Source organism: Plectropomus leopardus, chromosome 17 (genome assembly GCF_026936395.1).
Source record: "Plectropomus leopardus strain MGB_pleo_1.0 chromosome 17, ASM2693639v1, whole genome shotgun sequence".
NCBI lineage: Eukaryota > Metazoa > Chordata > Actinopteri > Perciformes > Serranidae > Plectropomus > Plectropomus leopardus.
The window spans coordinates 25,352,720-25,366,668 of NC_142192.1; the positions used below are offsets into that span (position 1 = coordinate 25,352,720).

Consider the following 13,949-nt stretch of genomic DNA (forward strand, 5'->3'; position numbering starts at 1 on the left):
TAAGACTGAACAGTGTGTCCACAGGTCACAGTCATAGAAGTGATTGTAATTACCTGCAATTCCAACCATCTGCTTTCAAGCAAAATACTTCTGCTGTCTCTACTCTTCTGAGGATATCTTTTTAAACATGTGGTGAAAGAATGAATTAGGATCGTCCACTCATATTATAAACTGGACAAACGAGTTTTTCTTTCTAGTGGCAGGGCAAACTACCGGTCTGAGTAAACGATGTGTCAGCTGTTGTACAAGTGACACTGCTTTAACCTCTCTCTCATCTTCTTTGCTGTTTCACAATTCCCACTTCTCTATGTGAAAACTAATTAGATAGCAAAGAACTATGAACTTCGAGCCAAGAAAATGATCAAAGGAGGTTCTGACCCTGCCAACGCCGCCTCCCCCCGACGGCAGACGGCACCATTATCGAGCTGACTTCTATATGTGGCGTATTAAATGATGAGTGTAACTGGTTATCGTGTTATTTCAGCCATTCTCCCCCCACCACTGCACATTCTTTTCACAGAGGGACTTCCTCCTGTCTCTGGATTACTGTAATCTGGATTATGACAGAGTATGGTGTGATTGTTGACGGAATATTTGATTGAGTGTATGTACACATTTGCATGTCAGTGTGTGTTTGAGTAACATGCAGAGTATGAAAATCTGAGAATGACAGGATGAGCTATAGGAGGTGGATAATGCATTTTTTTCATCTGTGTACACATATCTACCTCCTCCAGATAAGCAGTCCAACTCCCATGGAGAGCAGCATGATGAGGGCGGCCACAGACACGACGACGATGATCACCACTGGACTCTGTTCGCTGGATGCCAGTGCCACTGGAAATGGCAAAATATTTATTAGACATATGAAATAGAAACATAAACCAATTTGGATGTTATCAGCCAATTAAATGGCTGTTATCGGTTGTTTTTATACTCATAGATATGGGTCAGCAAGAGCATGCAACACATACTAACGGGTTCAGCCCATTAAATGACTATTAGGATAGAACAGATCCATTTTTATTAGTCTTCATTGTTGTTTGGTTTAGGTGGAAAAACTGCGTTTAGGTTAAGAAAAACTTATTGTACGTCAGTTAAAACTACCGTCTCTTGTTAAAATATGTCAACGTTACCGTCTCTCGAATGTAATGTAACTAAATGGCACTCAGGTTGTGATGCTCAAAGCACCAAAAACAGATTTGAACTCAACAGCAAAATCTTTTTCTAGAAATGATGAACCAAATTACTCAAGATAATCCATAGACTTTGTTGTGAGCAGTTTTATGTAGGAACTATGTTCTTTCTACTGAACTACACCAACCAACCGTATCACAGCGCAGAAGGAAGCGTGCATCTACTCATGGACGAGAGGCTGTGTTATTGTAAGCATTGATGGTGTCCTCCTCAGCTGAGCTCTAACATTGACTAGTGCAGTGGTGCTAGGAGAGCTTGCAGTAGATGCACACTTCCTTCTGAGCTGTGATACGGTAATAGTAGTAGTTTGGTATAAAGAAAATAGTCCCTACATGAAACTGCTCACAAGGTCTGTGGATTATTTTGAGAAAACTGGGTCAAGAATTCAGGATAAAGACATTGCTGTTGAGTTTTTCAAACATTTTTTTGGCATCATTAGCACCAAAAGCCACCAGCTGGATGCCAATGTCACGGTAAATGACTTAATCTCTACTCAGCTGTTATTGGTTAAAATAAGTCAACTTTGATTTTCACACTGACAAAAAAGTCTTCTCTCATGAGTGAACGTCCTGTGTTTGTTTGACCCATCCACGACCCCTTCCTCTTGTCCAACATGGACACTTTTTCGTTCTTTATACTACATCACCTGACTTCTTCTTTTGCTCCAGTCATAATTATTCCAGTCACATGAGGTTGTCTCCTAACAATAAACCTGATAATGGCCTTTTGAAGCTAACAGTAGGTGTGGCAGGCCTCTTCTAACCATGATAAAACTCCTTACTGATCTGTGTGTGCAACAATTAGCAGAGCAAAGAGCGACACACTTGTCATCACACCACAAAAACACAATTTAACACACCAGTATGCAGCACATATATTCAATTACTGTGTATCAAGTGAGAACAAGTAGAGGAGATGAGAGAAAATATGAGGCACTGACCCTCAGGGTTGAATTAATTTCATAGGCCGTTGATTAGAGCAGAGGGTAAACGGATGTTCTTTTATTTCAGAAAGCCGTAACCTCCACCACATTGTTAATATTATACTTGACCCTCTTACATTACACTGTCAGAAAAAGTGTTAACATACAGGATCAGAAATTATGACACCATGTGTGTCTGTAATGCACGACATACTGCCGTAGTAAAACTGATTTCAGTCACATTACACTGTCTCAATCAGCAGATGGCAGTTTTACCAGTTTGCTTGTTAGAAATAATTTTCACAACGCCATTTCTGATGAGCAGTTCAAGAACTTCTTGTCCACGTGGGTTTAAATTTGAGGGTGATGGTGACCTTGCAATGACAGGCAGACTTATTAAAAACAGCAATAGTTCATCTGTCTGCCATTTCAAGGTCAATTAAACTTTGAACCTCAACAGATCGACAATATTAACAACCCCCGGAAACATCACAACATGCAGCCCCCTTTATCTTCTCAAAAGTGAATATTAATCTTCAGCACCTAAATGCAAACATTTAGTATAGAAAAGTCACTTTCTCCCTCTGTATTGTAGCTTTGCACCTGCCGACCGTTTGCTCACAATCAACCTACACAGTTATGCTTGCTTAATGCATTATTTACTTGACATATAAATGTCACGATAATGTGTTTAAATGTGACAGTATGTTGTTAATATTGTTTAAAATCTGTTTGCATGCCTGCATTTTGTTCACGCCCACAAGAGGCTGCTGTGCTGCTGCCTTGTTCGTGTCAGGTCGTCACTCACTTGACTTTTGATCTAGCCTGAGGCAAATGAAGCAAACTGAATATGCATCGTCCAAAAAAGTAACAGTACAACTAAGATCCTTCACCCTAAAGCAAAGCAAGAGAAGTGCAAGACCCTGTTCGCTAAAAAACAAATAATCTCTGGTAAAGCTGGTCTTTGGCCAACTGTGGAAGATAGTGGTTGTGCGGGGCAGCTCTCGGGTGAGTTCGACTGTGAATGCTCAACAAATCCTTTTCCTTGGTAAATAAAAGGTTCAAAACAAAGAATTCATGAAAAGTACCAGGCCTAAAACACACACGCACATTAGACACACAGAGTCCCAACCAGACCCCGAGGTGACACAAGGGACACGGCATCAACTTGCACAAAGATGAACCATTTCACAGCTTACTGGTAAAATCTTGCGTCTTCACACATAATCTCAGACACAGTCACATCCACTCCTCTGTCTCTGCCTATCGCTCTCACTCTAGCAGCACGCTTCATTGTGTGGGCTGGCCAGGTGCCTACACAAACCCCCTATCCCAATGTGCCTGGTGGTGTTGAGAGGAGGGAGCGAAGAGAAAGGGGAGAAAGTGAGGAGGGAGGAGGCGTAAAACGGCTACTCACACTCGCCAAGTGTCTGCAGCTCCAGGGGAGTGCTGTAGGCTCCGTAGTCAATGGGCGGCGGCGAGGAGGAGGAGGAGGACGATGAGGAGGGGGATGAGGAAGAAGAGGAGGAGGAAGTGGACGAGGATGAGGAGGCAGAGGAGGACGACAGAGGGGAGGAGGACAGGGATGAAGAGGGCGCCGGCGTGGAGAAAGGGCGGATGAGGAAGACATATGTGGTGCCAGGTTTGAGGTTGTTGACACTGATCCGTGTGGCGGCTGTCTTCACAGTAGAATAACTCTGATCCTTTTGTTCCTGCGGAGACAGAAAGTGAAGTGAGAGACGGAGAACACAAAGAAGGAGGAAAAAAACAGAAGGAGGAGTGAGACGAGTAGGTGGAATCCATTTGTCAGATGCCTCGTTCATTTCCATGGCAGATTCTGTAATGCTGAGAGATGTGCAAGACAATTTTGTAACCGAATCAAGGGTTCTGGTAATGTTTCCCTTATTGAGACAGAGAAACAGCATTTCCAATACTCAGACTAAGTTTTTACGCAGTTTGTCAGGCCAAGCTGAAAAGTTACCCCTGGATTTCAACGGGCGCAGCTGCACTTTGTGTGATATCGCCATGAAAGGCGTCCTTTAGTGTGTTTATGAGATGCACCGGGCTTTCAGGTGACTGGTGTGTAAACCCATCAGTCGCAAAACATGACGCTGAGAGCAGCTGACGGAATTCACAGAGCAAAAACGCAGGAAGGAGGAGAGGTGGATGGTTAAAACAAAATCATACTTTCATCCTGGAGACTGCAGTTCATATATTGCTTGAAACAAAAAGTCAGTGCTGTTTAAACCTAACATTATGCAATTTAAGTATGGTCTGATGTCACTCAAGTTACATATTTGCTCCAACCTACATAACATAACAAACATACTTATTTTAAACCCAGACCCAAAGGTTTTATGTAAATATGGACACAAAATAATAAAACACAGTCACAAATCTTTGATCCATGTTGTTAATAACTGGACTTTTAACAGTATTTACTTTGGCTGTAGGCTAAGGCACAAGAAAAAGGAAATAATCTGAGACTCACTTTCGTTTGGTGTTTTGCCTCACTATTTTTGCTGGGGTTTTTTTTTTGGCACTGTATCTCTTGGATGCTTGCACCTTACAGTCTGGCACCTGGTGACTACCTTTTTATAAAGCCCCAACCTCACCTGAGCGCTGTGGGTGCACACACCTATAAACCTCCCAAATACAGGAAATAAGAAAAAGATAAGAAAATATTGGCTGAGGGAAGAGTCTTCACAGAAAAATACACTGTAACAGGCTTCATAAGTGATGATTGAGGAGGATTACATTGTTTTTCAGGAAAAACATGCATTGTTTATCTTTAACTAAGGAGCTTACTTACTGATGGCAGAAGTACAAATATCAAATAAAAGTTACCAAATCAACAAAATTTGCAAGTCTACAAAGTCAGGCAGGCAGAACATTTCGCTCCTGAGACACTCCCTTTGTAGTATGAAGCAGGGTCACAGCTGGAACCAGTATTTTAATGTATTTCTAAGGTCTTTTTATAACATCTGTAAAGTGTCTTGAGTTTCTTGAAGAGCAATCTATAAATAATATCTATTATCATTATTATTATTATTATTATCATTATCAAATACAGACACTCTGGTTGGTAGTCGGACCAAAATCATCAACGGAAAGTGTCAGTATGTGAAAACCTGGGTATGAGACTCAATAATCAACCATTTTTCTCTAGAGTTATATACAGCACCTTTAACCAGCTTTCAATAAAGTAGCATCTCTCTGCACTTTGGAAATAAATGATGAAAAATCCAGTAAAAGCATGGCTCTATTCACTCGAGAGGTCTTTAGAAAATAAGCCAAAGATGGTGCTCATCTGTTTCTCTCTGTGAGAATGACTCACATCTTGCAGAAGTGGGCACAATGGGGGCAGCGAGTAGGTGACACATTAGCATAGCTACTCCACTTGTTGCCTGATATGTTTGTTTTTGCCTTTTCAGTGTAATCCGTTTTCCACCTTGTTCCAACAAACAGTCCTTATTGTATCTTCACACGTCATGCCTCTGCATGTCAACAGGATCACGCCAACTGAAGTTGAGCTTCTATGACAGCTCTGATGATAAATCTGATTTAACAGTCACAGTGAAGCGAGTGAAAGTGAGTTTTTGAGTTTGCACAACACTACTTGCATGATCTTTATTGCTTTATGTCCAAGAATAGCGTCGCACGAAGGGGGAATAAAGAAAGCAGAACGAGCCTCTGAGAGGGGGACGCAGGCAGAATGAAATAAAGAGAGATCAACTGAGAAAGAGAATGGCAGCTAATGCATAATGACTCCTGTTTAAGAATGCGACACACAGAGGAGATGGACACAGGAGGATAGAGAGGAAAACACAGAGTCCTCAGAAAAGACTGGTGGGAGGAAAACAACAACAGAGTCACAGATGACACGCTGTAATATCGCGTTATGAATAAACAGTGAGTTAATCATTACTAGTCATCGACATTGTTGGTCATTATTGTCGTCAACAATTTCTTCTTTGTTATGAGCCAGATAAGCACTTAACCCTTTATAACCTGAGCAAAATGGTTAGATTTCTGTTAAAAACATGGGGAGAAGGAAACAGGCAACTAAAAAAAACATGGCGAGAAATTAGTCAGAAAGTAACAAATAAATTACCCGAAAAAAAAGTAAAAAACAAACAAGAAAATTACCTGTGCTGGATGTACATATTTTGTCTGTAACATAATTTCAAATATAAAATTATTATAATTAAAAGCGCCGTTTTCTGGACCCAACCCACCCCTTCTCTTTTTTTAAAACTATTTTCTAATAATCATCCAACGCTCTTTCTAAAACTACTTTTAGGTAACCTTGTCACCTTTTGTATCATCATTTATTTATCATACAGGAACCTCCCCCATGTTTTTTTAAATAAATAAATAAATTGAATTGCTCAGTTTCAAAGGGCTAATACCTAATACAACACTGTGTGGGCTCATAATGTAAAGCTACATCTTGATAGTAAAAAAAATCAGAAGAGGAAAGCTATACACTGACTAAGCAAAGCCATACTTCACACTTTAATAGGCTCTTTGCTGCAGTGTAGTTGTATTGCCTTTTCATTTCATGGCCTGTCACCAATTTTCCTGTCTCACTCTAATTTATTTTCCATCTATCCTTTGCTCTCCTCATTCATCCGCCTCCCTCATTCTGCTTTTCTTTTGCATCCGGCCCCACAAAGCACCTTCACCTCTTTTTCTCAATCACTGTGCTCTTACAAGCATCTTTCCGCCAAGTCATCTTCCCCTCATCTGTACCTAATACCCTCTCTAATCTTTTCTCGCCCTCAGCTATCACACCAGCACCTCATTCTTTCAAAATGCCCTACTGTATACCTCTCCCTATCGCTTCTCTTCCTCACCCACCCCTCCTCTAAATCTTCCCCTCTTTTTTTTCTAAATCTGTGGGAGTGGAGCAACGAGGAGCAGGGCTTTATTAAATATGGTGAAGCATAGAGAAGAGTAGGAGGTGTGAAAATGGGTGCGAGTGTGACACAGCCAAACACAAAGACCTGGCGTTGCCAGAAAATGCAGCGTATGAAAATGGGGAAGTGCGAGCGTGACAGCTGTGGTTTACGTGCATGACAGATTTACTGTGAAGACTGTGACTTGTTGACGGGGTGGCCACAATCTGACTAAGTGCTGTGTTAAATGAGCGTGATAAGGCCGATGAAATTACAGTGGTTATCCATAAAAGCAAAGGAAAATGTGTCAGTAATATGGATTCAGGGTTAGACATAATTGGCCCTTGAAATACACTAGAAAACAACATGTTTTTTACCAATATCTCAGTAGCAGCATATTAAGATCATCTAATAGAAAGGGTTGTAAAAATAGCACCTCTAATTAGCCCCAAAGACACACAATATTACAACAATCACTACATCGATTCCCTTAGTGGACCTTCTGGGAAATTTCTATTCTCCTTAAATTTTTCCACATCAATGTACATGCATTCAGTATCACTCATCATGGGGTTTGCTGGCAAATTAACGTGGTGCACCACAGACACATAAAAACGATTTTAGGCTTTATGTTGTAACCATGGATACTGACTGTAACCTGAATAATTTGAATGAATGAATGAGTTTTTTAAAAAATCTGATAAGATAATTAGGTTAATAATTAAAGGGGTACAGTTTAGTCTTCAATTTGGAGTTAAACATCAGCCAGTAAATGCAGTAAATGCATCTGTATAATAACCTTTGTGACTCTGATGGGAGTGCTCTCAGGTATATATAAGTGTATGAAGCCTGTCGTCATTACTGAAACAACAACAACAACAACAATCATGTTCTACCAGTTTGAACGCAAATAACAGAACATACAGCCAGCGCAAAACTACCGAAATAGAAACCACTGACCACTGCCATCTGTTAATGTCGCGTTATTTGCCGCTTTATTAGGATGTTTTGCAAATTATCATCGTCGGCGGAAGTTTCCTCCTTAGTTGGCCGGTGGGTCCTGCTCCGGAGCAGCTTCTCGCAGTCACACACTGACTTTACTTACCGACGGTGAGTGGGTCCTGCTCCGGAGCAAAAAACCGCTCCTGTTCCTCATTTAAACATGGATTTACACGAAATTTTTGCCTTGAATGAAACAGCCGATCCAGAGCAAACGCGTCGCGTCCTAGCATGAAAGTCCGCCAATCCGTGTCGTCACTTCCGGTTACAAATTAAAAGTGCCCGTTTCAAAATAAAAGTCACGTCAATTTTATTTAACAAAGCCCATTATCACAAACGGTTTGCCTCAGAGGGCTTTTACAGCATACCACATCCCGCTTTAGTGCTTCATTCATAGTCCAGCTAAATACTAGGCTTTTACCTAGTCTCATTTTATTAATCATTGAGAAAGCATTTTGAATATTTCCTTAAATTACAGTTTACCCCTTTCTAGAGCAAAAAAGTAAATTGCGTTAAATTTTTAACCAATTAAAAAATATGCAAAAGTAATTGAAATTCATATTTTCTATACAATAAATAGTCATACCGTCAATCTCTAAGTATGGAGTTTTGCATGGAGGCTCCATGCATTAAGTCAAGGGACCTGTGTACTTCAGGTTGACTTAAATAAAAATCAATTCCACCTAGATTTTCAAAAACTTTTTTATAATGGCCAGTTTGATGTTCAGTTCCAGATTTGCTAATTGCGTTGAATATGATGTTTTATACATATATATATATGTTCTGTTTATTTCCAACATGATCAAATTATTTATTTAGCCTATTTATTTATTCATTTATTTGCTTATTTATTCATTTATGCATACTTTTTCCAGTCCCAAACTATTGTTTTTGTGTATAAATCCAATATTGTTCAACCTCTAATCACTAATCATAAACTAGAGCTCAGGCATTGAAAAAAAAAACAAAATTTAAAAAAAAGGCTAATAATGTAAGCCATGCAGATGTATAATTTGGGTTCTCATTTTAGCGGAGAATATCAAAAACATTTCAAATGTTCCTGAACATATTCCTGTAATGCTTCCCTTCATTAAGTTGCTGGATTTCTACACAGTTTCACACATTTTAAGAATAAACATGAGAAATTAAAGATTACCCCGGCTTACTGCTTAAAAAAAGGGGGGGACTACTGTATATGTATATCATGATAACTGATGTAAACAACACAAAACAGGAGTGAAAAACAGTGTAGGCAGATTAGGATGTACTGGCGGATTTACCTTCTCATAGTATTTAACCTCATACTCGGTGCGGCTGCTGTTTGGGTAGGAAGGCTCCCTCCACACCAGGGTTATGCTCTTCTGCTCGATCTTCTCCGCTCGTAGCTCACTGATCAGAGAGGGTGCTACAAAGAGGAGAGAAGAGAGGAAGAGAGATGAGTTTGGGGATTCCAGTCTCATTCAATATGGATACAATATCTTGAGGAGTTTTCTCAAGGACATCAGAAACAGCCTTTCCTCTCTTGTATTTGCAGTTTTCACATAAAGCTTGACTGTGCAGGCAAAGGTCAAGGGAGGAATGCAGAGAATTCTCTTACAAGGAGGATTTTTTGCCAGAAAGCATTGATATATATACAGTATGCCCTACTGTACTCACACATCTGAGGTGAGACAGCAAAAGAATGTGGATTGTGGGAATAACCAACAAGGATGTAAGGAGAGCAGAGGAACAAAGAGAGTGAAAGAAAGAGGACAAAAGTAGGTAACACAGAGGTAACGCATTAATTATTGAAGCCGAGCTGTGTCAGAGCAGACAGCTTCATCGTACTCCATGAATGGATAAACACTGTGCACGTGTCTTTGTCTGTGTGTGTGTGTGTGGCACTGAACAGTGGTACATTGGGACTGACAACAGATCAATACAGATATGGATTGACTGACAAGCCCGCATTGACATGAGACTAACGGATGAAGACGCTCTTAATCTGGACTTCCCATTTCCTCTCCGAGTCTCTCAATTAAACTGACCTCAAAACTTTTTCTGACTCAATCTGCAGGAGCCACAGTGAAATCTATCTTGACAGATATCTCATATCCTATTGATCAGGACGGAGGAACAGAACTGAAGATGAATTATCTGTACAAAGCTTTCCAAATTTGGATGCGAGGTGTAATGGCGCGGGCTCGCTAAGCAAACAATTTCATTACTGAGGAAAGACCAGTTCTTTGTTTCTCTGTCAACAAGTGACAGGCAGCACATAGTATGATAATCAGCAAGCACCACCCACTCTTGCTTAAGTGCTAATTATGCCGTGTATAATAAAGTAGCAAAATGGGCTGTCACTCACAAATAGTAAGGAAAATAAAGGGGTGCAGTTATCGTAGTCAAAAGGCCTTTATGTTTGGGAGGAGTGCTGCCATTAAGGCCATTAGGGTTAAGTTTAGTGGCGGGGGAGTGTAAGGGGTGTTTCCTGTCATCTATTTTTGGACTGGATGATAATTATTGCCCTTTTTCAAATGTCTTTTAATACATTCCATGGCCTTCAGGATCGTTTATGGCATTCAAGTTCCTGTTTCCCTTCCTGTTTGTCTTCTGTTTTTATTCTGTCCTTCTTCACTCTCCCCTCAGTCACCCTATCGGTTGACGGCTCCTCTTTCGTGGTCTTCTCACTTCCTGCTCATCTCTCTCCTGACCTTTACCCATCAATTCATTTCTTTCCTCTGTGAAAACAGCCACACTAATGAATATGTTCTGCCTGTCACTCACACCAGCAGACTATGCGACTGCACACACACACACACACACACACACACACACACACACACACACACACACACACACACACACACAAAGCATCTGTGCAGCTCCTTCAGTCCTCTGGAGCAGCAGGATAATTCAGTCATTTTAGGCAGCGGATCAAAGACACTCTCGATCTGTCTCTCACTGTCCGTCTCCATCTGTCTGTTTTTTGATGTCTGAAAACACAGGTATTCATAATTCATGGAGACTTCTACGAATTTTTGTATCATTGCATCTATCATTGCATTTTAGGTCTGTCCAATCAAGCTGAACAGAGGAGGAAGAAAATCCAGGCAGGATGATGGAGCAGCATCTGTTAGTGTGTGTGATTGTCACTCAAACTGCATTCAGTGGGAATGTGGCTCTTTACCTGTTCTAAAAAAATCAGATTTTTTTGAATCCAAAAATATAAAATTGCAAATTCAGAATCATGAAGAGAAATCTAGTGAGCAGTTTTACAATTCAAGATGACATATTTCCCTAAAAATAATAAGAAATCAGTTTGATTCAATAACATTGAGCCTGGTCAGTGACTCTGTTCACATGCACATTAATATTCCATTAAAGGAATATGAATAGGACAATACTCTGGATTTGATGCAGTTCATGTAAACAACATATTTAGTTTGGATATTCTGAATTAGGCCTTCTTCCAAAAGAAAGCATTGTTTGGACATGCATACAGTGCATTCAGAATAGGCATGTCAACTGGGTTCTGTTTGCAACACAGAGCCTCTTGCCTGTTTACAGTCAGCTCTGAGCGTTGTCATGGATACGTTGTACACACATCAACAAAGCAACATCTTGCAAGACTGTCGTAGAGATGCATGCCCAAAAGAAAAGCCAATATTTCTGGGAAGAGGCAAAACATCTGCTTTTAAACATAATGATAAAATTGGATATCAGTTGTTTCTGGATTTGTGCAAGTATCACAACGGCCACCGTTTTAAGGGGGTCAAAAGAATGACAGAGGGAGGCAAAAAAATGATTTTTTTTGTGCATGTAAACATGGTCACTATTTCTTTTCTATTAAGGCTCATTTTACTATACTTGTTATAAAAATAAAATAAGAAAAAATGTCTCAATATATATAAAGAATTGTGAAAATGACACTGTAATATGAAATTTCCCCTTTCCCCAGAAAACTAAGTAGATGCGCATTTTTCTTGTACTTTTGTTTGGCATTGACAAACCATATTAATTATATATACTGTATATACATAAACAAATAAACATTCAAAGCATTCAAACCCTAATCATGCCAATTAGTGGCATTTTGAAAGCATGAACACTTTGCTTTGAGGCATCAAGTCATTGTAACATCCCCACATAATGCAACATCAGCACAAACAGTAAGCGGACACAGGAGGAGGGGAGTCTTAGAAAAGAAATGGGCTGAAGGAGAAGGAAAGATGCTAATGAACACTATACAAGAATGTAAATAAACTCTTGCAGAGAGATTATTCTTCGTGATTAATGAATATGTAAAGGCATTTATTATATAGTGTAGAGGAAATAGACTGCAGCCTTGCTCATTAGAAAATAAAGCAATTACTCCCAGAGAGCATAAGAAGCAGGGGGAAGAAAAAATAAAGTGTACAGATGAGATGGGCAGGTGGTAAAGGATAAACACAAAAGAAACTGAGAGAAAGAAATGAGAAAAAAATAAAAGATAAAGGAGCTCGGTAGGAAGAAGTTAAGAGTGAAAGGAAGCTTAACAGACACCCAAGTCTCTGCCATCCAAACACACAAAACACATACTAAACCAAGAACACAGTGTCAACCTGCTCCCCCCATCTACAACTGCAGGCTATTGTTTGCTATTTTTTCCTGTCTTGTGTGCTGAATTATGCATAGGACCGGCGCCTGCCTCCAAACCAAACCAAATCACATCACAGCTCAATCTGACACATAAAAAACATGTGAGCACCAGTTCTCTATCGGCACACACGATCACCTGAGGGATAAAACTCAAAGTAATACGCTGGATAACGTGGTGTTTCCACCTCTGCAGCTGAAAAAGAAGTGTGGCAGACAAACTAGCGGTGTCCGAACTGTTGGTACAATTTCTAAACCCTTGAGGCAGTCACAGTATATAAAATACACAAAATGCAGTGTTGAGCATGTACACTAATAAATACAATTAGACGTTTATATTAACATGGAAGTAATCTTTCCTTTGGCCTGGAAAACCTGCAGTGCACTTTGATGGCTAAACATAACATATACATAAAATATATCAATAAATACCATAGACTGTATAAAGTTCAGCATTTTGACCACTGTCATCTTGCTTTTTTCGGAGCCAGGAGTGCCCATGTTTGGATGAGAGAGTGGCGCTGTGGAGGACTGAGAGGTAGATCTGACACACAGATTACAGCGATGCCTCTTAAACAGTAGCCAGTAACTCACTCAGTCACACCTTACATATGTGAAAGTTCAAGCCTTAATAAAATGGGTGAGTTAAATAAAAATTCACTCCCTGCGGAATTGTCATGAATGTTGAAATTAGCTATAGTGACCAAACTGTTTTTTGTACCAGGCTGTAAATTTGTTTATTTCTGTTGTAATGTTAGGGATTTTAACATGAGGCCCTATGGGGACTGACCTGCTCATGGAGCCAGCCTCCAGTGGCCATTTGAGAAACTGCAGTTTTTGGCACTTTATCTTTCAGCCCTGGAGGTTGCTGTTTGCTAAATACCCCATTTGTGAATTTTGAAGCTTTTACGTTGACGTTGAAGTCATGCAATAACATTTAAGCTTCAATAATCATAAAAAACTGCTCTTTTGTGACGTAGTGCTGTCAAAAAAATATTGATGTATTAATACATAGCGATTCTGTGCTGTTTCAATACTAATTTCAGTATAAAATTTAGTATCAACACACCTCTATCATTAGCTCTCTCTTTTTTGTTAATGTCATTCTGCTGTGCTCTGCTACTAACCACAAAAACAAAGATCTTATGTTATAGCCTTGCTATATTTATCTTTAAAAAAAATGTAACTTGTTTGCCCCTCAATGTCAATTTCTACCTGTGGAATTGAAAATGGTATCAAATAATTATCTTTTTCAAGGTGTTGTATCAAAGTTAGAAATGTCAGTAACAGTAAACATTAGTGTGAATATTATC

The 13,949-nt window shown here is 39.7% G+C and overlaps 1 protein-coding gene across 3 annotated transcripts in view; it reads right to left on the reverse strand.

Annotated features, from left to right (window-relative positions):
• Positions 1-13,949, reverse strand: part of epha10 (EPH receptor A10) — a 433,571-nt gene that overhangs the window by 38,151 nt on the left and 381,471 nt on the right. For all 3 annotated transcript variants that reach the window (XM_088090045.1, XM_088090046.1, XM_042506084.2), the window contains 3 exons: positions 9,300-9,424; positions 3,537-3,831; positions 729-837 (listed from right to left, as the gene is read on the reverse strand). In XM_088090045.1, coding sequence (XP_087946171.1) covers positions 729-837; positions 3,537-3,831; positions 9,300-9,424 — 529 coding nt within the window. The remainder of the gene's footprint in view (positions 1-728; positions 838-3,536; positions 3,832-9,299; positions 9,425-13,949) is intronic.